This window comes from Barbus barbus (assembly GCF_936440315.1).
Source record: "Barbus barbus genome assembly, chromosome: 22".
Lineage (NCBI taxonomy): Eukaryota > Metazoa > Chordata > Actinopteri > Cypriniformes > Cyprinidae > Barbus > Barbus barbus.
Window position 1 is genome coordinate 20,050,501 of NC_136750.1, and position 25,587 is coordinate 20,076,087.

The 25,587-nt window shown below is 36.9% G+C and overlaps 3 protein-coding genes across 3 annotated transcripts in view; 1 reads left to right on the top strand and 2 right to left on the bottom strand.

Annotated features, from left to right (window-relative positions):
• Nucleotides 1–152, bottom strand: part of iqch (IQ motif containing H) — a 28,050-nt gene extending 27,898 nt beyond the window's left edge. The window contains exon 1 of the mRNA XM_079446826.1: nucleotides 1–152. Within this exon, the coding sequence (XP_079302952.1) occupies nucleotides 1–51 (51 nt within the window). The 5' untranslated portion in view covers nucleotides 52–152.
• On the top strand, nucleotides 43–4,464 carry aagab (alpha and gamma adaptin binding protein). Its single transcript, XM_079446829.1, has 11 exons — nucleotides 43–338; nucleotides 413–536; nucleotides 1,232–1,422; nucleotides 1,503–1,599; nucleotides 1,693–1,782; nucleotides 1,858–1,941; nucleotides 2,044–2,123; nucleotides 2,237–2,327; nucleotides 2,501–2,605; nucleotides 3,503–3,552; nucleotides 3,650–4,464. Exons 2-11 carry the CDS (start codon nucleotides 443–445, stop codon nucleotides 3,725–3,727), a joined length of 960 nt encoding a protein of 319 aa, XP_079302955.1. The 5' UTR covers nucleotides 43–338; nucleotides 413–442; the 3' UTR covers nucleotides 3,728–4,464.
• Nucleotides 4,111–24,354, bottom strand: smad3b (SMAD family member 3b). Its single transcript, XM_079446828.1, has 9 exons — nucleotides 23,910–24,354; nucleotides 17,193–17,386; nucleotides 16,934–17,059; nucleotides 15,465–15,539; nucleotides 15,330–15,380; nucleotides 12,025–12,237; nucleotides 11,787–11,924; nucleotides 11,493–11,637; nucleotides 4,111–6,383 (listed from the first exon to the last, which is right to left on the bottom strand). Exons 1-9 carry the CDS (start codon nucleotides 24,110–24,112, stop codon nucleotides 6,260–6,262), a joined length of 1,269 nt encoding a protein of 422 aa, XP_079302954.1. The 5' UTR covers nucleotides 24,113–24,354; the 3' UTR covers nucleotides 4,111–6,259.
• Nucleotides 24,355–25,587: the final 1,233 nt, after the last annotated feature.

A 25,587-nucleotide genomic window follows, 5' to 3' on the forward strand; every position in this document is an offset into this window, starting at 1 on the left:
CTGTACTAAAATATGCCCAACTTCATCCTTATTTTTAAGGACGTCGGCCATTTTTCTACTAAACAATTCTCATTTAAGCTTTTTTTTTCTAATTGTGCCTTCACGCTTCCTTCCAAGTCTTACATTTTTCCAAACAAAGGCTGGCTGTAACTATGGCAACACGACGCATATGTCTCCACTGTTAGAACAGTAGTGTTTGTTATTATTACCATTTTGATATTATTTAGGGTGTATCACTGACTGACTTGCGTTATTTCTATAGCTATTCACTGGAAAGCTGTTTTGCTTGAACTCTAATTAAACTTTAGATTTTCTAACACGTGCGCGCAGACACGGAAGTAAGTTGAGGTTAGAGGTGAAAGGTTTCCTGGAGGTGGTTGACAGTTGTTGCTAACGTGCTAACTTTCATTAGGAGCTGTTTTTAAGTGTCCAAACGCTTAAAATGGCAGATGACCAAGGAGATGAATCACCTACCCTGCCTTGTATCTTAGTCACAAGTTGTGATTCCAGCTTTAAAGAAGAGGAGCTCATTAGACGTGAGTAAAATGAGGAAATCTATTCTAAACTTGTTAGCCTTGATGCTATGCTAACGTTAGCTGTCAACAACAACAACCAAAAAAAAAAAACACGCATTCATTGTGCTGTCTCCTAATTACAGATCAAAATGTGTCGATTGCGATAATGGTTTCATTGTTAATCGCTTAAAATATACTGTGCGTTAATGTACTGTGTAATGATAGCATAAAATCAATATTTTTTTCTAGAGATTGCCCAATTCTTCATCTGGCTTTTTGCTGATTTAATGTAACATGCAGTGCTTCGTAAACATTACAGTTTACACGTCTGTCTCTTATATAGGTTTTCTAATCACAACAATCTTATATTATTAATAAAACATGATCCAACTGGACGATAAATGTGAATCACACTACTGATGCTGTTATTGATGCTGGGCTACAGTACATAATAAGTGTGCAATATATATAGCCAGATACATTTGGTACATCCATTTTTGAATCCTTATGCCTAAGTTAGTGCTTTACTTTAGAACATTATAGAATTTTTTTTTTATATTCTTTACATCTAGTGATTCTTTGTGTCCAGCAGGCGGCAGTGTTGAGCTTCAGTTAATTTATAGATTATGTCTAGAGACTATTTTCACTGTTAGTGTTTTTTTTAATGATATCATACACACACTTGGCCAATAACAGTTTTTAATGTTTTATTTCAGAGATATTGGGCTCAGAATCACTACCTCAAGCTACCAAGATAGAGGAAAAAGTTTCTTGGTATCCATGGACAATCAACAACAAGTACTACACAGCAAACGTCAACTTATGTGTTGTTTCAAGTCCATTCGATATGAATACAGAGGTTGCGCGGTCTATGCAAGCATTCATTGTTTACTTTGACAGCAAAACTGTGAGTTATCGACATTATGATCATTTTACAAATTCACCATTCAGTGCATGTGCCTTGCTTCAACTCTTTTTGTATTTCAGAAAGACGGTCTTAACAGTGTCAACTCCTGGTTATCAGTGGTGGAGGATTTGGCTCCAGAAGTGCTGATCCTAGTGTGTGACCATGCATGTGACAGTGGTGAGTGTGTGTTTGGTACTACATACTTATTCAGTGATTTGGGTGCAACATATGCAGTTTTCTGCCAAGTTTGGTGTAAATATGCCATTGCAGGTGTTAGCAAACAGGAGGCCCAGCAGTGGTGTCTAGCTCATGCATTTGAATTAGTAGAGCTCAACCCTCAAGATCTACCTGATGAAGATGGTGAGAGACAAAACTAAGTTTAGTCACGATTATGCACGTGAATCATTTTGTTTACAGTCTTTGTGTACCCCATAGATGACTTCCCAGAGTCCACTGGAGTAAAAAGAATCGTTCAGGCCCTCAATGCCAACGTGTGGTCCAGCGTTGAGATGAAAGATGGTGAGATTGTACTGCTCTAATACGAAATATACAATGGCATCTACAACAAATCATATTCATATTCAATTAGCTTTCCCTTTAATTATCATTTATTCTTCTCAGAACACAGTCAGGGATTTGGGCTAATGAGCAGCCTGGTGGCCTCTCATCACAATAACCCACGACCCAGTCAAGAGACACTGGTTAGCCTTTTCTAATTGTGCTGTTCTTTAATGTATGTAGATGAACATTATTTACAGTATTTTAGAGTCTCAAGGTCATCTCGTTGTAACAGACAATTTTTTTTCATTATTAGTCCTCTCATTCCCCATCCAACAGTACAGATGAAGGCACTGAGAGCCAGAGAGCAGAGACTAACCAGAATAATGCAGTAGAGACAGCAGTCGGTAAGTGCTTTTGTTAAGGCCAATATATTTATACTCATTTTGGAGGAAAATTAATGATATGATAAAATAGGATATTAGCATTTAAAGTACAAATGGTGTAAGCCATTGTTTGAATACTTACTTGAAAGTACTTGTGTTCAGTGTTTAATGAAATATTTGCTAATCTGTCACAGATCCCATGATTGACGTAGACATACAAGAGTTGGCTAATTTAACTGCTGGAGATGCAGATGTGGAGAATTTTGAGCGACTCTTTACAAAATTGAAAGAGATGAAAGGTACACAAACACACACACACACACATACACACATATATATATATATATATATATATATATATATATATATATAATATAAATGTGACCCTGGACCACAAAACCAGTCTTAAGTCGCTGGGGTATATTTGTAGCAATAGCCAAAAATACATTGTATGGGTCAAAATTATTCAATTTTCTTTTATGCCAAAAATCATTAGGACATTAAGTAAAGATGTTCCATGAAGATATTTTGTAAATTTCCTAATGTAAATATATCAAAACTTAATTTTTGATTAGAAATTGCTTAAAGGCGATTTTCTCAATATTTATATTTTTTGCACACTCAGATTCCAGATTTTCAAATAGTTGTATCTCGGCCAAATATTGTCCTATGCTAACAAACCATACATCATTGGAAAGCTTATTTATTCAGTTTTATGGCAATTTTATGGCTTTCTCAATTCCATAAAATAGACCTTTATGACTGGTTTTGTGGTCCAGGGTCACATATACACTACTGTTCAAACCTTTGGGGTCAGTAGTTTTTTATGTCTTGGTAAGAGGTTTCTTATGTTCACCAAGAATACAGTAAAAGCAGGAATATTATGAAATTTTTACAGTATAACCTCATAACCTTTAACTGTTCTATATTTTAATATATTTTAGAATGTAATTCATTCCTGTTATGACAAAGCTGAATTTGGTGCTCAAGAAACATTTGCTATTATCACTGTTAAAAGTTGTGCTGCTTAATGTTTTTGTGGAAACTGTGACATTTTTTATTTTCAGGATCTTTATTGTGATAATTTAATGTGTTCTTGTTGAATAAAATATTTTAAATAATTTACCGAAACTCAAAAGTGAAGACCTGTTTTTACAAATAATATTGATTATATTCTTAAAACTCTTTATTTGTAGACAAGGCTTCTTCGTTGCCACATGAACAGAGGAAAGTACACGCAGAAAAAGTAATATACCTTTAATATTGTCTCATTAATACTAATGCTAATATTTTTATCATTAAAATCTAAATGTTGCGTTAACAATTGAATTGCCCTCAATCAGGTTGCTAAAGCGTTCTGGATGGCTATTGGTGGAGATCAAGATGAGATTGACGGCTTGTCATCAGGAGAGGAGAGTTAAGGCCCCAGATTCCACTGTTGATACTCAGCCCACCCTTTGAAACCCCAGTCATCCCAAATCTGCCCGGCCCAGTCCTGTCCCGCCCGAGAAACATGGAAGAATGTAGGCAAAAAACGGCAATGGAGATTTTCATGATACTGCTGTTACTATAATGTCATTGTCCAGCACCTCAATCAGGCAGTACAGAGTGATTATGGGCCTTTGGCTTCAAACTATGTAATCGCAGAGCCATGGGACGGGTTGCAGGGAGCAAGATTGTTTCTTGCCTGTTCTTTGGTGGTGTCAGTGCAAGTCTGCAGCCACATACAAGGATGAAGCCTATGGTTCTGTCAAAAGAGTTGTAAATCAAATGATGGATGAGCTGACAAAAGTGGATTGTTTTTAAACTTTTATTTTCCCGATGTAAGTCACAATTACGGACTATGCTTGTGCATGTCATTAGCTCTTCATCAATTAAAATAACGATCTGTCGAATCAGTTTTGATGTTCTTTTGTTTTGTTTGGAAATACATTTGTCAAATACATTTGACATGATGAAATCATTCTGTACAAACTGTATGAAAAAGTCTGAAGCGATGCTCTTAAAACATTTTATTATTAAAACTTACATAAAAGTCAATATGACAGTGAATGCAAGAGAAGTAAACATAAGTGTACGTTACAGAAAAGCAAAAAGGAAATTCAGGGCAAACAAGAACTACGCACCTGTTTCAGAAAATTAATTAAATTACTGACACTATAAGACAAAGAATGTTGTATTTGCTTCCAAATCAAGAGTGCAAGAAAATAAACGGGATTATAAGCAATATTCCAGCAAAAAGGACAAATCTAAATAATATCAACAGTCCGCCGTGTGCTTTGGCCCTGTTGAGTCAAAGATGAGGAGCCGGCAAGATTAATAGCAAAAAAATAGCTTGGGGGAATCAAACACAAGCATCAGTTGTTCAATGAAACATCAATTTGATTTTAAAAATCAAACAGAAATTTTCATGATCAGTGATTCAGAGCTTATTTTCTTGAGACCAGACATCTTCCAATAAAATGAGAAACATGCTTTTGGACTGCTGATGTATGCTGTTAGTTGTTGAATGTTAGTGCTAACAAATCAAGGAATTTGAATAACCTGATGAGCAAAGGGTCCACATAAAAATCTAGCCATTTACACTAATGTCTTGTGAAATCAATTTTTTACATGAAAATACAAGCGTTTCAAGAGCTGCCAGCAGTACTTGCCCTCCATTTTTCTGTGAAAAATAAAAACTCAAAATAGTGGCAATTTTTGACCCATCAGAAATCACAGACAGTAAAATAGTGTAGTATGTAGAGATATGAAATGCTGAGCTCAAAAATCAGTTGACTGGATTGACAGTCCTGAGTTTCAGACATCCCTTTGATGCGCCAATCATACACAGAACAGAATCAACGAAAGAACATTGAAATCAAGTGATTGCTGAAAAGAAAAAGTGATGACTAATGGTGAGGTCACATTAACAGTTCTGTGAATTTTCCCAGGCAAAATCCAGTCATTTCGATAGGATTCTGTGCAATCACGCAAAAGACTGATGCTAAATATATCACAACATTGTTGACAACAGAGTGTAAAAATCTGTGAAATTTTGCTAATGTGACCATTTTTTGTTTGATATCTAACATGACAAGGATCTTAATTACAATACCCTATGGCAGCAGCAAAAATATACTTTCGCAATCTCCATTCAGTTTATAATGCAAAAATACTTCATACAAAATGTATTTGCTGAGCATAATTCAAACAGTAACCATCAAGTTCAAGAAATAAAAATGGCACTATTAGCTACTAGCATTTGTCACTGACAAATTTCCAATGCTATTTTCTTGTTCATGCCATCACTGGGTGCTTTTCAAAACAAATGCTTTTCATAATCAAGGCTAAGTACCTCTGTTCTAACTCTATACACTCGGTTCCATACAAACCTGGTCAACCGTGCATATGAAACCAAAGGCATTGTATATTGACCTGTCCAGCGCAGTGCAATTTACTTACAAACAGCTTCCCGAAGCACTAGCTTCAGGTTAACAGACTGTAAAAGTTCACACAAAACCCCTTCACTGAAGGTGGTGGAAATAAAGCCCTCTTTGAGGCCCCCTATCAGGATGTTTATGATTTTAAGCAATCATATTCCGAGCCCATGGTTCTAATACCTTCAGATCAAATTAAATGCGTGATACACTTCTTGATCAAAACAAAAATGGATAAAATCATGATTTCATTATCACATTTAAATTCACAATGAGGAAAATGCCTCATTTTAAACTCATCACACTGAGGAAACATCATCCACGCTCCTTGAGTGTCATTGTTTCAAAGTGCTTCAACTGTACGTGTCTATTTTTGCTCACAGCAAAATATTAGGATCTGTAAATGATAAAGTGACACTCTGAGGAGTCCAGCAGGTGTTTGTCTCCCCCGTCCTTGGTTTCGCTCTGTTTGTTTGCTTGGCATTCAGCATCAATAGAGGATGTCATTAGAAGGGTATAGTTACATGGTTTGTCCTATGACACGCTGGAGCAGCGGAGGTTCGGAGAGCCCATCTGAGTGAGCACCTTGTCCAGCCACTGCAGGGGGCCGTTGAGATGCAGCTCTATCCAGCAGGGGGTGCTGGTCACTGTCTGCCGCCTGCAGGAAGGAGAATCTGGGTCACTAATGTGCTTCCATGCCTGCAGAGCATTTTTAACAAACTACAGACCAGCCAGGAATATCCGTTTTACATAATCAAGGGCAACTAAGCTTTTTGTGTGCTAGCGTCACAGAAATAAAGTGATTAAATGCCATTTGTGCGTTTGTTTTTAATACTCAGCATTTATGAGTTCAGAGCACTTTTGAAAGTGATGCAGTTATAAGAACAGATTTAGAAAGCAGGTTCTACCTTTGCATAAGCAATCAATTGAAAAATGAATGGTAGAATTAAGTAAAATATTATTACAATTTAAAATAACTGTTTTCTACTGTAATATATTTGAAAATGTAATTCATTCCTGTGAAGGAAAAGCTGAATATTCTCGTTTCTATTCCATTCCTAAATCCAGGGTTTGTACAGAAATTGCAAAATGAAATTCCAGGACTTCCAAGGACTTTAAGCACAATTTTTTTGGTTTTCAATGACTAAAATCAGAGATCTCACTTATCAAACAATACTGTTATTATCTTTCAAATTATAATACATAAACTAATAAAACAATGGTACAAATTAAGTGCAGCTCAAGCAAAGCATGCAGTGACTATGGCCACTTTAACATTTAAAACTATACTGTGGCAAAGTACATTTTCCTATTATTTTATGAATACATGATTGACCTGAAGAATAAAAGCTATATCATACACTTGGAAAAATATGAGCTGTATCATGCTTGTAGACGCTAGGGGTGTGACAATAAGCTTAGCTCATAAAATAAGACAAAATACAGAGACTTGGTTCGCTAGAATGAGAGAATATTTTAATACTATTTTTAAGAAATTTTCAATTGCAAAACATTTGTCTTTTAATCACAAAACAATGCAGTTGTGTTTTGAAATGCTTTAACTGATCTAGGGCCATAACTAACAATTATTTTGGTAATCTGATCATCTTTAGTAATAAAAATAAACCTAAGTGAAAAAGAGGCTTTAATATGACTATATTTATATATAAACTAACGATGAGGCAATCATAATTGGTTCAAATAAAAAGTATCAAATCCAAGTAATTACATGGTTTTATTGAACAAAACTGTTAAAAAGCATAATGTAATATGCCTAATTGCCTATATATAATATGAATATGCCAACTTAAGTACATTATGTATTATAACAAATTCAAGCAGAGAGCGTTAAGCGTTATTCAATGACGTTTAAATCCATTTAACAAAAGCAAACTCAGAGACTTTTATTTAGAAATCGCATGTTTAGAAATATGTTGATGTATTCTCCTGTGTTGGCATAGGTTTGTAAATGATTTACATTACAAATCTACACAGATAACACACACTGTTTTCCCAGATGAACGTTAAGCAGCCCAAACTCCAGCATATGCTGAGGAAGAGTTTGTGGACTGAGCTGCTGAGATGGAGATGTGCTTCACGCTTGTAAATGATAACAGTGCAACACAAAGCGAGTCAGACTTTATATGCGTTCCCAAATGAAACCAAAACGAACAGCACATGCAATATAATGCAAGCTGAAACATCGCGATTATTGATTTTTTTTTTTTATGGCTAATTGTTTGAGGCCAGTGGTAAACTGTTGATTATTGGCTAAAGGAAAACACAATTACTTTTTATTAAATAATAATTTTCCAGGACAACAACAATGATTTTCCAGGACATTTTACAATTTCTCTCATTTTCCATGTTTTCCAGGACTAGAAAATTAGTCATCAATTTTCCAGGTTTTCCAGGATGCGTGTAGAGTATATATAATTATTATATAACAGAATATAAGCAGAATAAAAGTGTTAATATATCCTATAATAATAGGAATATGTGCAATTTCTTGTAGAATAAAAGTATAAATTTTACTAATCCCAAACTTTTGAACAGTAATGTGTGTGCTACCTGTGATGAGTGAATTATTATAGGATAGAAAAATAACCTGTAATAATAGGAATATATGTAATTTCTTGCAGTATAAAAGGATTAATTTCTTTCAAAAGAAAATAAAAATCTTACTGATCCTAAACTTTTGAACAGTAGTGTACTGTATATGCTACCTGTGATGAGTTAATTATTTTAGGATAGAATACAAACTACAATAATAGGAATATATATATATATATATATATTAGTGGTGTCAAAATTACCGCGTTAACGCATGCTATTAATTATTTTCAGATTAACGCGTTAAAAATATTTAATGCAATTAACGCAGGGGCGGGGCTTGGCCACCCCATTCGCAACTGCTGCCTCTGTCTCTTTTTTTCTTGCAAAGTATTGCGTTTATTTAGATGCAGAATGTCTTTATGACCACATCAAACAGGAGAAGTTTCAGACACGTGCGCTATACGTCGCCTCCACGCCAGACGCGAGTCAAACAAGCGCGTAAAAGATACTGTGCTCGTAGCGCGCACTCTTCAAATACACCGGTGTGCGCTGTGGCCTATATCATTTCATATCATACAGAGAAAGAAACTACGTACATGAAGTTACCAAAAAGGCGATTAAAGCTGCCTTAAACTGTGTGCATGCATGCAATACATGTTATATATGCGTCACATTTAAGTACATGTCTCTGAAATGGTTTTAAAAACTGTCCTGAGGCACCCCAGCACTGTCTCCCTCATCTAAAATACCCAATTCAACTCATCCGCTCATTAGTTGAGACTTTCAGACCTGAAGTGTGTCAGAAAATGTAAAGAGATTTGTGAGAAAATAAGATGCATGTCGGATCCCCATCACCTTCAGCAGCAGCAGCTTTTAAAGCAATAGCAGGCAAATAAGTTAATAACCAGCTGCTGTGATGTCTATTAATCCAAGAACAAAAGAAAAAAGAGCAAATCAATAACTTTTATAGTTTTAAGGGGTTCATCTATATTTAATTTAGAATTTAGTGTTTGGTAAGTATTCATTTTATGTATATTTCTGCTGAAGGGCACAGCTAGCTAAATATGTCATTTATTATAATGGGTTCATGTGAAGATTGTTTTAAGTTCACTTAAATTAGACGTTAAGTCTAATAAATGTTAAAATTGATAGCTCTCAATTATACTGTAATGCTGAATGGCTACAGTCAATGGTTAAATATTCAGGGGGCAAAACTTTTTTTTTATAGAGACATCAGTAGTATTGACATCAGTGATGCTGGCCTTCAATCATAAAAAAGATACCATTAAAGAAATATTAAAAATATACTGTCTTTATGTTGTTTGTACATTGTACATTTGAAGATTGTTTATTTAAAAACTTGAATGTTAGGTGGGGTTAAGCGTGATTAATCACGATTAATTTTAGAAAAATGTGTGATTAATTAGTTAATTTTTTTAATCGATTGACAGCACTAATATATATATATATATATATATATACACAGTATCTCACAGAAGTGAGTACACCCCTCACATTTTTGTAAATATTTTATTATACCTTTTCATGTGACAACACTGAAGAAATGACACTTTGCTACAATGTAAAGTAGTGAGTGTACAGCTTGTATAACAGTGTAAATTTGCTGTCCCCTCAAAATAACTCAACACATAGCCATTAATGTCTAAACCGCTGGCCACAAAAGTGAGTACACCCCTAAATGAAAATGTCCAAATTGGGCCTAAAGTGTCAATATTTTGTGGGGCCATCATTATTTTCCAGCACTACCTTAACCCTCTTGGGCATGGAGTTCACCAGAGCTTCACAGGTTGCCACTGGAGTCCTCTTCCACTCCTCCATGACGACATCACAGAGCTGGTGGATGTTAGAGACCTTGTGCTCCTCCACCTTCTGTTTGAGGATGCCCCACAGATGCTCAATAGGGTTTAGGTCTGGAGACATGCTTGGCCAGTCCATCGCCTTTACCCTCAGCTTCTTTAGCAAGGCAGTGGTCGTCTTGGAGGTGTGTTTGGGGTCGTTATCATGTTGGAATACTGCCCTGCGGCCCAGTCTCTGTTTCAGTATGTCACAGTACATGCTGGCATTCATGGTTCCCTCAATGAAGTGTAGCTCCCCAGTGTAGCACTCATGCAGCCCCAGACCTTGACACTCCCACCACCATGCTTGACTGTAGGCAAGACACACTTGTCTTTGTACTCCTCACCTGGTTGCCGCCACACACGCTTGACACCATCTGAACCAAATAAGTTTATCTTGGTCTCATCAGACCACAGGACATGGTTCCAGTAATTCATGTCCTTAGTCTGCTTGTCTTCGCAAACTGTTTGCGGGCTTTCTTGTGCATCATCTTTAGAAGAGGCTTCTTTCTAGGACGACAGCCATGCAGACCAATTTGATGCAGTGTGCGGCGTATGGTCTGACTCTGTGCACTGACAGGCTGACCCCCCACCCCTTCAACCTCTGCAGCAATGCTGGCAGCACTCATACGTCTATTTCCCAAACACAACCTCTGGATATGATGCTGAGCACGTGCACTCAACTTCTTTGGTCGACCATGGCGAGGCCTGTTCTGAGTGGAACCTGTTCCGTTAAACCGCTGTATGGTCTTGGCCACCGTACTGCAGCTCAATTTCAGGGTCTTGGCAATCTTCTTATAGCCTACGCCATCTTTATGTAGAGCAACAATTCTTTTTTTTAGATCCTCAGAGAGTTCTTTGCCATGAGGTGCCATGTTGAACTTCCAGTGACCAGTATGAGAGAGTGAGAGCGATAACACCAAATTTAACAATCCTGCTCCCCATTCACACCTGAGACCTTGTAACACTAACGAGTCACATGACGCCAGGGAGAGAAGATGGCAAATTGGGCCCAATTTGGACATTTTCACTTAGGGGTGTACTCACTTTTGTGGCCAGCGGTTTAGACATTAATAGCTGTGTGTTGAGTTATTTTGAGGGGACAGCAAATTTACACTGTTATACAAGCTGTACACTCACTACTTTACATTGTAGCAAAGTGTCATTTCTTCAGTGTTGTCACATGAAAAGATATAATAAAATATTTACAAAAATGTGAGGGGTGTACTCACTTCTGTGAGATACTGTAATTTCTTGCAGAATAAAAGTATTAATTTCTTTCAAAAATAACAATAATGATCCTAAGCTTTTGAATGGTAATGTATGTGCTTTCTCTGACGAGTGTCTTGGTTTACCTGTATTCCGCCCCCCAGCCTTTGACGAAGCTCATGCGAATGGTGCACATACGGGTCAGCTGGTAAACAGCCTCAAATCCCTGATTCACTGATTGGGCCAACAGAGCTGCAAACTCCTGATTATTGAAGATCTTCAGATTACAGCCTGAGGCAAACACAAATTTATATATATGCTTGAGTGCTTCTAAGAAACAGAATGAGGAAGTCTGACACTAGAACATGCTTGAGTGACTCACAGAATGTATATACACAGCTGCACATTCATCCAATCAGTACACAGACGGGCTGACTCACCTGGAGGAATCTTACATACTGTGGCGGGGTGCCAGCCATACCGCTGGTTACAGTTCGGACTCTGGACGAAAATAGCACTGTCGCTCAGACACTCAGCAAACACCTCACCGCCGATGTAATACAAACGTACACCTCGGCCTGAAGAAAGGTTATGAGGTTAAACAAATAAAGTTTATTTCAGAAACTCTGATTCCAATATATTCCAGTACATTTTTTTATAAATGTGAGTTGAATATACCGATGTGTCTGCGCGTCATCTCCACGGCTGCATTGCGGTTGACGTTGGACAGCAGGCCCAGGCAGAAGCGCTCTGCGTTAGAGGGGTCCGTAAAGCCATCTACAGTCAGAGACGGTTGCGAGGCGTGGAAAGTCTCACCAACACGCTGATTCAGCTCGTAGTAGGAAATCGAGCACCAAAATGCGGATTCACAATATGTTACCGGCTGCAGATCTAACACACACACACACACACATATAAATGAGCATGAGAAAGGATCAGAGTTACAAAACAAGTGCAGAACAAAGATAATGACTGAAAGAACAGGAAAAACTCTGGACTTTGGATTCTGGTGTAAAATCAGTGTCACATTGCGACAGAATGTGGCCCTTTGAAAACAGCAGGCTGTCCATGTGAAATTGGTTATTTGTTATTTTTACTGCAGGGCCTCCTGGTGTCTTTGCAGAGATAGAACAGCCCAGCGACAGGATATTATTATTATTACATTACCCTGGGCTGACTGAGAGGACAGAAACAAAGGACCCTTTTTATATGAGGTTTCCTCTTATTCAGTTAAGAGGCAAAGCCTGGGACTGGGGCTCACTAACCAAACACATGGTTTATTGTGATGCGAGAGAGAATAAACTCCAAACCCCATTCAGCGATGAGTTGACTAATAGCTTAGTAAATATAACTATATTATTTCTTAGATTGAATATTTATTGTTGAATAATTTTTCAAAATTAGTGTCATTTAGCTTATTTTAAATATTTCTAAAATGATTATTTTGCATAAATGCTGTTCTATTCATCAAACAATCCTGAAAAAACATGCATCACTGCTTCCACAAAATATTAAGCAGCAACAACTGTTTTCAACACTGATAATAATAAGAATTGTTTCTTGAGCACCAAATCATCATATTAGAATGATATTAAAGAGTGAGAGAAGAGTGAAGTGACATACTGCCAAGTATGGTGACCCACACTTGGAATTCGTGCTCTGCATTTAACCCATCCAACGTGCACACACACAGCAGTGAACACACACACACACCGTGAACACACACCCGGAGCAGTGGGCAGCCATTTATGCTGCAGCGCCCGGGGAGCAGTTGGGGGTTCGGTGCCTTGCTCAAGGGCACCTCAGTCGTGGTATTGAAGGTGGAGAGAGCGCTGGACATTCACTCCCCCCACCTACAATCCCTGCCGGCCCGAGACTCGAACCCGCAACCTTTGGATTACGAGTCCGACTCTCTAACCATTAGGCCACGACTTCCTTCTGAAGAATCATGTGACACTGAAGCCTGGAGTGATGAAAATTCAGCTTTTCTAACACAGGTATAAATTAAATTTTACAATACATTAAAACAGTTCTTTGAAATTGTAATATTTCAAAATATTTGTGAGCATAAAAACAAAAAATCTTACCAACCCCAAATGGTAACAACTAGCTGATTTTGAAATTATAACAACTATATCTCTCTGCATATATGGCTAAATGATTTAAACAACTAAATCCCGAGACACACTGCATGATTTTCGGCTGATTTTCCCAGATAAAAAATTGGCATTGTGAAACAATCATGGTCATTTCACATAAAAACTACAACTGCCAAAGTGTGATTCATCATGCTCCTTTTGTTTACCACTAGTGCATGCTGATAAGGTCTTATTCTTCTATAGAAAAGTGCGTTGTAGTTTACGAGTCAATAGGTGTCATCATTGTACAGTCTGCATAATTGTCGTACCCAAGTTTATAAGATCCATGTCGCACAGTGTGATCTGCAATGATCTTATTGATTGCTAAAATCGTGCACTGTGTAGAAGGCTTAATGGGTAGCAATAATAATAAATGTAAAAAACTAAAAAAACACTGTCCCATTTAATGAGGATAGTACAGGATGCTGGTGGCATTGCTCATGTATTTTTCTGGCAGTGACTTGTCCTAGTGTTTTCTCATGGGTTCACTGAAGCAGACTTCTGTTCTCACTAAATCACCTCACACAGCACCAGGCAGGCAGACCAATGTTATGGAGGTAATATGTCAGAGATAATCCAGCCAGATTAAAATCACAGTGGGGTGGAGTACTTACAGAAATCAGACAGACTCTGCATGGTTCCCATCACAACAAACACTTTTAGTGATGACTATTTCCATGAAAGAAGCTATAGCCACACTTGAAAGCCAAGAGGTGCCGACAGGAAAGCTTAAATTTGGCCATTTCAAAAAATTCAAATATCGGATAACACGCCTTTTTGTTACGTCTCGTCTAATTACTGCAATTCTTTATATTGCGGTATATCTAAATCTCAAATTGCGCATCTTCAGCTTGTTCAAAATGCTGCGTCCAGTCTTCTTTTTAAGTGTCGTAAACATGAACACATCACTCCAGTTCTTAGATTCTTACACTGGTTGCCGGTTTGTCAGAGAATAGACTTTAAAATTCTCCTCTTTGTATACAAATCCCTACACAACCTAGCCCGTCTACCCCTCTGAACTTCTTCATCTCTACACTCCATCCAGAAGCCTACGATCCTGTGATCAGGCTTTGTTGGTTGTCCCTAACGTTAGGCTTAAGCGTAGAGGTGAGCATGCATTTGCAGTGGCAGGGCCTCGATTTTGGAATATCCTGCCTTTAGAGATTAGAATGGCCTGCTAAAGTCCCTGCTAAAACTTATTTGGTTTCCTTAGTGTATTGACCACTGTGATATGGCCATTTTTAATTTTTAAACGGGTTGTATTACATTTTTTTGTCTGGTATGTTTTCTGTGTATGTGGTATAATCTTGCTCTTCTGTAAAGCACTTTGGTCAAACTGGTGGCTGTTGTAAATGTGCTATACAAATAAAATGAACGGATAACTTCTTCAAGATTTTGTTTAACTTTAACTTTTTTTTTGTTTGTTTTTTAACTTTTTTGTTAAACAATTTTCCACATGTTAGAATAATAGTAAAGAATGAGTAGATGTGTAAAAATGTTTGGTAATCTATACCCCTTAGACCAGGGGTCACCAAACTTGTTCCTGGAGGGCTGGTGTCCTGCAGAGTTTAGCTCCAACCCTAATCAAACACACCTGAACCAGCTAATCAAGGTCTTGCTTGGTATACTTGTAACTTCAAGGAAGGTGTGTTGAGGCATGTTGGAGCTAAACTCTGCAGGACACTGGCTCTCCAGGACCGAGTGTGGTGACCCCTGCCTTAGACAATCTGGGATCTTTATGAATACATAATATTTGGCTGCGAAACATTATGAATAAGTGTCTGGGATCTTTATAAATACATAATATTTGGCTGTGAAACATTATGAATAAGTGTCTGTTCTTACCTAGGTTGCTGTTGGCAGGAGAGACAGGGTTGGGTGAAAGGTTTGGGGAGCCTAAAAAATAGAATTAGATAAGTACAAACAAATATAATTAGGTATATAAAAGCAACAACTTGTTTGTGATCTCAGGGCTCTTACCTGTGTCCATGCTGTGGTTCATTTGGTGGTCGCTGGTTTCCCCATCCTCACTCAGGTAGCCTGGAGGAGGGGTCTCTGAAACATAAACCAGACGTTTATTATTATGAACCACACAAGACAGAATTTTGTCTCCCCGCAGAACACATATTTAAAGAGTTATTTGGTGTGTTGGACATTTATTTATATAGTAGCCTGAAGTATCAGCTGATACAGAGGTACCAGAGACTGACACAACTGACACAAGAGAGTGACACGTGTAGAACAAACTAGGGGTGGGCGATATGACCAAAATTTTATTTTGAGGTATGAGAATAAATAAGAAGAATATGAAAATAAATAAGAAGCAAATTACAAACAATAAGACAAATGCAACAGAACAAGGATAAATTAAAAAAGATAAAGTTTTTCAGTTACAGTAGGTTTATTTAAAATAGTAAGAAATACTACAGAAATTGAATAATCAATTGTAAAATTAAAACACTGCACAGTCTAGAAGTGATTGAGTCAAGAGCAGCGAGTGACTATGTCTTTTTTTTTTTTTTTGATTAACATAGACCAACAGCAGCAGGTTTATAATGTTGCTGTCACTTTAAGGCCAATATACTGATATACGGATCCAATATATTGATACACATCCAGTTTTCTCTAAACTGTACACATTCACTTATAACATAACCGACTGTACATATTCAACTCATTTTGCATTTTGACATAATTGTGTGATTTGACCATTCAAGCACATTAAGAAGTGAAAGCGAGATATATTCATGAGCTCATGCTGTCTGAGGTGGATTTCTGTGCAATTACTTTAGATGTGTGTCAATTTTTCATTGCTTACTGCTCTTAACTATAGTTTACTTCAAGTATGTATTGCTTTTTATTTTCTCCTTCATGCATATTTCCTTATCACACTAATGTGTCAATAACTTCAAGTAGTACTGTGCTATGCTGATGTATTTACATACCACAAAATAAACAATATAGCAAGATCTCTAAAGATTGTCACAATATATATTGTCATAACCTAGATCCAACCCTACTAGTCACAGAAATTAGAAAACTTTCTTTAAATTATGTTCTTGGATTTCTGAAGCAATTTAATGCCACACTGTAAATGTGTTGTATAGTGAGAGGGTCAAACCGAAAAGAGGAATTATTTTACTCAAGTCATGTGAAACACTTTTAACACCAACAATCTTAAGCCTCAATATGATGTTACCGGTCATGAGATCAGCACTTTGATCTCTCCTTGTCTTATACGCTTTACCAACTTTGTTAAGATGCCAGACTAAACACTCTGATTTTGACAAAACAGCTTAAACGAACTGAGAAACGACAAAATAAACTCAAGCAGATGTGTCTGTGAACTAGCTTGTGAGTGAGTAATGCCTGTTGTGTAGTCCTGAGGGCATGTCTGGGTGAAAGTTAATGTGTGATTTTCAGAGAGAAAACAGAAAACATGTTTTCACCCGGTATATAATTGCTCGGAGGCTCAATGCCCGCTGGGAATATGGTGTTCTCAGGGATGAAATCATCCAGTGGAGGGAAGTCTGTGGGGATGTCAGCATGCCGAGGAACCAGGACTGGAGGCAAAACTGAACACACGCACACAAGAAAAAAAACTTAGATTTTCCCCAAAAAATCTATCAAATTAGTTTCATACACAAAACTGATTATGGAAGCAAACAGTCTTTGAATAACTAGAGGTAAAACACCTGTCGGGCATACCTGGTGTCTCTACACGCTGGTAGTGGTAAGGGTTTACACACACCTCGTCCTTCTTCATATGGAAAGCAAACTCGCACAAGTCTACAGCACGCAGCTCGTGGTGGGACTGCAGGTCAGGCCAGCGCCACAGCCGGCAGTAGATCACATGGGGAAGGCCTTTTCTGTGAGATACTTGCAGACGGCCATCCAGAGACCTGCACAAACCGTTCAAGGAGACAATGAAACAACCGGTCCCATAAAAGTTACCAATTAACGCAAGAACCATTCTACCTTCTCTATAATAAAGCTATTGATTAAAAATAACAAAAGAAAAACTGATGGATTGATTTGTAAAAAAAAAAGAAAAAGAAAAAAACTATCAGAAAATGAATGATTTTCATGATAATCACTTCTACTTCTGCTGATGCTGAAAGAACAGTAAACATACATCATGACTAGGAAAGTCCAATTAAAAAATGAATGACTATTATGAGCTGGTCCTTATTATTAATAAGTACCTTCTTCTTATTATTAGTCAAAAAGACTCCTATTATTGGTTTGAATCCGTTTAATGAGTCATTTGCTCATTGAATCAGCAAACTGAAGCAGTTCTTCAGTGAACCCAAAGTCATAATTTACAAATGTCCAATTCAAAACAAAAGCTAGTAAGCATTACTTTTTACTTAGGGCTTATGAGATCTAAATCAGTGTAATTATTGATTTTACATACTATAAAAGTGTATTAAAAAGAACATATTCTAGAGACATTTATATTGAATATATATGTTTCCTAAGTGTTACTAAAGTAGTAAATGAATCGTTAATAGGATTTTTTTAGTGAAACAAAATCTGAAACAATTCATTGGTTTGCTATTAACAAAAGTTATAATAGTATATTAAACTGCTGCAGAATAAGTTTAATTGCCGTTTCTAAAAAATAAATGTACCTTATTGCACTAATGTACAATGTTATTAACGTGAAAGCCCAATAAATCTTGCCCTGTGAGTCTTTTAATAGGCTTGCACTGGGTCAACCATTCATTTTTCGCAGAAGTCGGGATATTCAAATGGTGCAAGAGCCTCATTTAGTAGAAAGTGAATCAGGCCTTATTTTCATACAGGGGGAGAGGTCACCGGCTGTGAGCAGAGAAAGCCACAGAAAAAAACATGAATCATCCTCATGGTATTGAGGTCTATGCAGCCATTGTTAATGAATTTCAACGCATTAATGCATTTTCACCCTACATTGGGATTATCCTAATTCCTTCAAAATGCTCAAACTCAGGGGACTGACACAAGATGAACAGAGAAAGTGAGTGAGTGAATTTAGAGAAAATACCAGGCTTGAGTTCAGGAGGGGAAAGATGGCGAGGCAGAGCAGACAGCAGACTGAGAAGAGCGCCTGCACACTTTTCCAGTCTAATGTTTACCTATTCATTCAGCTATGCACCAGCAATACGAATGCCAGCATTCTGCACTAGAAATATCCACTAGGAACAGATGACATCTGTATTCCCCAGACATTAACCCAGAAATTCATGTGCTGCCTATATCATCTTTTATGTAATATGTTTAGAAAATCAGCTTTAAATAATAACACTTAAAAGTAGTGGTCGACTGAAATGGGTTTTATAATAGTAGATGCCTATTTCTAGACAACAAGGTAAGTGAATTTAGGTGATGTCAATTTATCATAATGAAATGTAATGACATATGAGATATAAAGAAAAAATAATATAAGACTCAATCAAACATCATAAAATTAATTCTGAACATTTATTTAGACGAAAATCTCTAAATTGCAGAAAGATTGTGTGATTAATTGGTCTGTCACTCAAAATATTTAAAATTTTAATGCTAAAAGAAGCTTTTAAAGGCATATTTGGCTCAAAATTGAATGTCGTTCAAAAAAAGAAATGATGGATTTATTGATGGAAGAATTTGTAGAATCTTCATGCAGCACTGTTCCATACAATAGTTCATAGTGAACACATTTGTCAAACTTTAGGAATTACAACAAACACTAACAACAACAAAAAAAGCATCACAAAAGTGCTCCATATGACTTAAACGCGCAACATTTCAAGCATTCCAAAGCCATACATTAGTTTCATGTGTAATTGAAATCACTGCAAATCTTGCCCTCCACTGCAGCCAAAAATACAGCTTCTTTCATTGCACTGAATCAAGCTGAATGTCAATGACATTATCAAATTACAAATTTGAGTACTACAGAATAGGGCTGGGCGATATATCGCATGCGATTGTCATGCGCATCTCGTCAGTATAGCCGGTTCCGTGATTAGCAGTAAATCTAGTAGTTCACTGACAAGCTACACAATATCGAGTTCATTATCGAAGGTGATTCATCGGTGATAATGAACGCAATATTGCGTAGCTTGTCAGTGATCTACGGCTCTGTGCATTAAATGCCGCTCCATTTGAGCAGGTGATGGAGATTTACCGCTAATCACAGAACCGGCTTTACTGGCGAAATGCGCATGATCATTGCGTTCGATATATCGCCCAGCCCTACTACAGAAGGCAAGATTTTAAGCAATTAAAGTAAAATCTCAGGAAATTTGGATCCTGGCAGTCACTATGAAGTCTATAAGCTGTTTGATGATTCTATAAAAAAATCTCTTCTTGTGTGCCACAAAATAAAATAAAATAAAAGTTTTGGGTGAACCATTTCTTAAATTTGCTCTTTCAACATCTACACCATAATCACATTTTAATAATTAAGTTAACCAACTGCACATGCGTTCAATCCACCATCAGACAAGACACAAAAAGCTGTTGACCAGACGTTCTGTGAGTTTGCAACTTGACAAAGAAAAGACAGACTATCCCATTGTCTGACTCAGTCCACGGAGACAAAGCAAAGTCCCGGAGTCTCCCACAGTCACAGCTCAGCTGAAAACAGGCACACGATTTCAATTCCGTCTGTTTAAGTCAAACTGAGCCCCAGACTGACCTGAAAGTCATACACAGCAGAACTCATTCACCCTTCTGTCAAAGCCAAGAGCCGTCTTTCTATCCCACTCACTCCTATACACACACTGCCTCTCTAAAACCAACACTGGAGTAACAACATGACCGAAACCAGAAATCAACAAAACAAATAGGCTAAAAACTCAAATAAAAAGGGTGTTGGAGAGAGAGAAGACGTGTGTGTGGCTCACCAATAACCTCAGCTTTCCTCTTTAAGCAGCAGTGTTTGTTGACTACTCTACTACAATCCGCATCTGTGGAGTCACACTAAATCCATTAGTCTTCATCATGGCCCCTAAAAGGTCCCTGACCTCAATTCTAACCAGTTTTGCCACTGAATTTTTTTGCTGTTTACTAATCCATTTAGGGAAATTGTTCCATAATTGTCACAGTGCTAAATTATTATTATAAGATAGATCAGAAATTACACTAATAATTTCACACTCAGATGATGGCCAAAAAGATATTTTCACCAGTTAGCATGTCTCACTTTGGTTAGAGGCTTTCAGAATAGCTGTGCTCTGTTTGAATAAGCGAGTGGAGCAGGAAGTAGTATAATACCCTCAGAAACTCAGAGCAGGTGATGATTTCCTGCTCTTGTTCTGTTGCACACATGTGCAGTCTTCCCCTTGCCACCCAGATAGCTACTAATGCAGAGAAGATTTCATCCAGAAGAACAGAGAATAAATCAGTGTAGGTTGCATTAGGACCTCACAGACTGTATGACACAGTTGAGCAGTATATTCAAACCCGCCTAACGCCAACCTTTTACACAATCCAGGGAACCACCCACACCCTCCTCCAGACCTTGTACTGCATTCTTGATCTTTCAATAACCATACCACATAGTGTGTTGAATAAAGTACTGAGAAAGTCTGTCTGAAAGCAAGTGTGTGATTTAGTCATAAACAAGGTTGCTTGATAGAGCAGTGAAGACAAGAGATGCAGCAAAGAAGCATAAACATTAATTTCCTGTGTGAAATCTTCTTTAAAAGGGGCAGGATGTATGTGGTCAAACTGTAGAACGCTACAATTCAATAACACAATATGTCAGGCACAGTATGATCCTGCCACACTTTTTATTAAACTAGCTCAGGATACTGACAATGCGCACACTGCACAAATAACAATTAGCAGAGATAGAGGTGACTTGCAAGACCTACTCATTTTCAAGTTTTCACTTTGTTAGCTGTCTCAACCAGTCTCAAGAAATCTCTTTCAATTTGAAAACATCTGTAGGTTCACTTTCTTTTGCCATAATTTCAAATATAATGTCTAATATTTTTTAAAGAAATCATATACCAAAGAAAAAAAAGAAAATTTGCTGAAAATATACTCATCCTCAGGCCATCAAAGATGTAGATGGGTTTCGTCATTGTTACAGAATTGGAGAAATTTAGCTCTACAATTACTGCAGTGAATGGGTGCCGTCAGAATGGGAGCCTAACCAGCTGATAAAAACACGACGGTCAATAAACTGATGCTTGTGAAGCAAAAAGCTGCATGTTTGTAATAAATAAATCCATCAAGACTTCAAACTGTTGCTTCCAGCTAAAATTAGAGTCCTCTATTCATAATATTGCTTTATCCAGTGAAGAAGTCATCTCAGGAGAGAAATATGCACAAGTTTACAAGTGAAACAGTCTAAAACAGTGAGGAAACATCATAATGGATTATGGACGATCATTTTAGCTGGTTTCTTACAAACACAGAGTTGGTCACTTCACAAGATGTTAACTGATAGACTGGAATCGTGTGGATTACTTGAGGATTATTGTGACATTTTTATCAGCTGTTTGAACTCTCATTCTAACGGCACCCATTCACTGCAATGGATCTTTTGATGAGCAAGTGAGGTAATGCCGAAATGTCTCTAAATCTGATGAAGAAACAAACTCATCTACATCTTGGAGTACATCTTTAGCAAATTTTCATTTTTGGGTGAACTATACCCTTTAACTTTAGTCTAAAAAAGCATAATGGAGAACAAGAGGCCAAATGGAGAACAAGCAAATAAGAAGGGATCCCAATGGAATACTAGTGGTAAGCAAGCACAGTGAAACGATTATGCAATTTATGTCTGACCTGCCATACTCTCTGATCTATATATATGGAAAACAGCTGGAAGACGAGATAAGATATGAACTGATACAGATTTTTCGCAGACTAAATTCTCCACTCATAACTACACAGATGGTAAGGTATGCACTTATGTGCTCAAGTATGTAACCCCATGCTCAAATGCCACTTGCTGATATCACAGCTATTTATTAACACTTTGTTAGTCACCAGGGGATTCTGACTGAGAGTGACCTTATTCTCACCCATTTACCTGTTTGAACAGACCTGCATGGACAGGAAGCATTCTTAACATGACTTTTTGACATCATTAGTAATGCTGGGTAAGTAATCAAAAATTATTTTCTATTATTATTTTGGCTTCAACTATTATTGCGCTGCATTCCATGTTTAGGAAACTCAATATAATTCTTCAATTTTATTTTGCCATTCCTAAATCTAAATTATTAACTAAAAATTACATGTACTCTGCATATAATATTTGATGTTATCAAGTAAAAATATGCATATCTCTGTACACAAAGCTACAAAGGCTTTGCATTTTCATCTGTAGGGCTACTAATTCTCCAAATCCTTTTACCCATGACTAAATGTCCTGAGTACAATTGGATATAACTACCACAGTGGTTATGATATAACAAGCTTTACACTCCTCCATCACCACCATCTAGGGCACAGGGCACAAGCACTCCCATTCACAGATAAATTTAATAACACTACTAAAATACACAAAACAACAAATTTACCCAATATCTGTAAAATTACATTTTATCACTGCTGATCATTTATGATTACTGATCATTCACTAAATGGTGTTACTCTAACATTCCCGATAATTCATGACATAAGGTTTGATCTGGAAACTGTAAATGAATGCACAATCCAGCTATCAAAACTAATATTTGTCAAAACAGCCCCAGTCTGCCCCAGATTTCACAGACTGTTATATAACAGCTTAGCTTGGCACATAGTGGTGTTTGGCATTTTATTCACGTATACGAGCCTGAACATTAACTTTATCGCAGCCGTTTAAACTGTCTGTCTGTTATGAATAGAGATGGTTGAAGTTTATGGTCATCTATATAAGCTTTCAAAACCAACTCAACAGTTAAAAGTAACGAGTATTTCACACCATACCAGCAGTAGACGTAGTCCGGCTAACTTACATGACAACTGCTTGTTCGAATGCTAGCAAACCGAGACTGTTTAATATGAAAACTTGACATTATAACAATAACAAAACATTTTTTTAAATTCTCTATATACTAATCTAGACGTGACACCGAAAGCAATAATGGCTTTAGCAAGCTAACTGGTCAACTTACGCGCGCACTTAAGTGTAAGTTAACTGTCAAAAACATTTAGATGGCTTATTGACTAATGAAACACCTTAAACAGCTGACAGAGTACTAGACAACACATTAACAATTTAACCAGTGTTAGAAAAGCTTGTTAAAATGAGAATATCTGCTGGCTTTCGCTAGTTAGCAGCGTTAGCTTCACAGTTCTTGGTTGTATATGAATGTGTTTCAAAAAACTAGTAAGCTGTCTACCTAGACACCTTGTTTGTGAACCGAATTTAACGCTCATATAATCCCCAAAATGCCATCTAACGTTAGGTAGGCAGCTCGTTATGTTTTGAGACACAGCCTACAGTATATGTACCTCGGTATAGTGATGCATTTGGTGTTGATATTCTGGGTGGTGATGGCCTTCTCCAACTCCTCTAGCTGTCCTGTCTTCTTCAACTTCTTCACCAGACTCTTCACTGCCTTTTCACACCATTTCTCCTCCTGTCCGTTCTGCTCGCCCTTCTTCCAGCCCAACAGTCTCTTCACAATCGGAGGAGTGAAAGGTAATATAGACATCTTTAGTAAATCAGCAACAGCTCCAAATATATTCCTTATCAGTGAACTACAAAGTCCTATGCTTTTAAAGACGTAGCGTCGATGGACCTGTGAAATGGCCAGATCAAAACGAATAGAAAGTTTATGCCCATAGAGTCAGATTGGCGGATGCTGTTTAGCCCCTCTGGTCTGTCAACCGCAAACAGATGAACTCCAGCGAGACGCAGCGCTGTCTGGACCCTCCTCCTCCCTACTTCTACTCTTTAGTTTAGACTCCAATGTGTTCCTAACATTCATTCATTCATTCATTAGGCAAAATAAGATATAGGCCTAATACTTTTTAGTGTCAGTTTAAAAACTAATTAACAACACACATATGTGCTTAACACGCTTATTTATTTAGAAAATTTAGATTATGCATTTTTATATTATATATTGTTATATTATATTACTACTGTAAGTTCTAACATAATATATTTGCGCATTGTATCATTTAATGTTTAAAAGATTGAGAGATTTTGGAAATAAAAACATCAAATGTGTTATAACTTTCATTCGTTCATTCATTCTTTTGGCAAAATAAGATATAATGGCCTACTGTTTAGTGTCAGTTTCAAAACTAATAAAATATATATATATTACAACACATCCTAAATGTGCTTAACACATTTATTTATTTAAAGAAATAAGATAAGATTTTTGTGTCAGTTTTAATAATATTATATTAGTATATATTACTACTGTCGGTTTTAAGATAATATTATGATTATTTATGCATTTTATAACTTAATCTTTTAAAGATTTAGAGATTTTGGCAATAAAAACATTTGTACAGAAAACCGATATGCTATATGTGCTTAACTTATTTATTTATTTATTTATTTTATTTGTTTGTTTGTTTGTAAAATGATACATTTAAGTATGAGTTTTAGAGTTGATTTTTAATATATATTTGATCATATTAGTACTGTCAGTTTTAACATAATAACACATTTAATTATTGCATATTATATAATTATGTTGTTAAGAAAAAGTTTAGTGTGTTATGAAAAATTATTCTTCAAACATGCCTAACACCAAATAATTTTTTATAGCTTGGATTTTAATACTGTTCATGTTTATTTTATTTTATTTCAGTTTGTTTATTTTGTTTTAACTAAGTGCTTTTGTTTATGCATTTAGTTTTATTTAAGCAGCATGCCTCACATTTGATTTAATTTCATAAACATTTCCATAAATTTGAAGTTGTAGGACAAATCAAACTGAGGGGATACTGAAAAGCTAGCAGAGTGTTTTGAGATACACAGCATTATTTGGACCTGAAGCCCTGGCTGAAATAGTGTACAATGGTTCTAGACTCCAGACGGGGTGGGGGGGTGGGAGGGGGCAGGGGCTGAGACAGCACCAGTCCTGTGTGTACTTGCATACATATTCAGGCCTGTTGAGGCTTGCCCTCTGCAAGCACATACTGGGAATATCCCGAATCAATTCAAGTC

Bases quoted from the DNA above. Each gene is read 5' to 3' on its own strand.
- smad3b (XM_079446828.1), bottom strand. From the start codon at position 24,112: ATGTCTATATTACCTTTCACTCCTCCGATTGTGAAGAGACTGTTGGGC. The intron at 12,238-15,329 runs GTAAGAACAGAC...TGTGTGTGTTAG, and splicing joins TCCTGCCAACAGCAACCTAG to ATCTGCAGCCGGTAACATAT. The intron at 6,384-11,492 runs GTAAACCAAGAC...TCCTTCCTGCAG, and splicing joins GGCTGGGGGGCGGAATACAG to GCGGCAGACAGTGACCAGCA.
- aagab (XM_079446829.1), top strand. From the start codon at position 443: ATGGCAGATGACCAAGGAGATGAATCACCTACCCTGCCTTGTATCTTA. The intron at 1,783-1,857 runs GTGAGAGACAAA...TGTACCCCATAG, and splicing joins AGATCTACCTGATGAAGATG to ATGACTTCCCAGAGTCCACT. The intron at 2,606-3,502 runs GTACACAAACAC...CTTTATTTGTAG, and splicing joins AAAATTGAAAGAGATGAAAG to ACAAGGCTTCTTCGTTGCCA.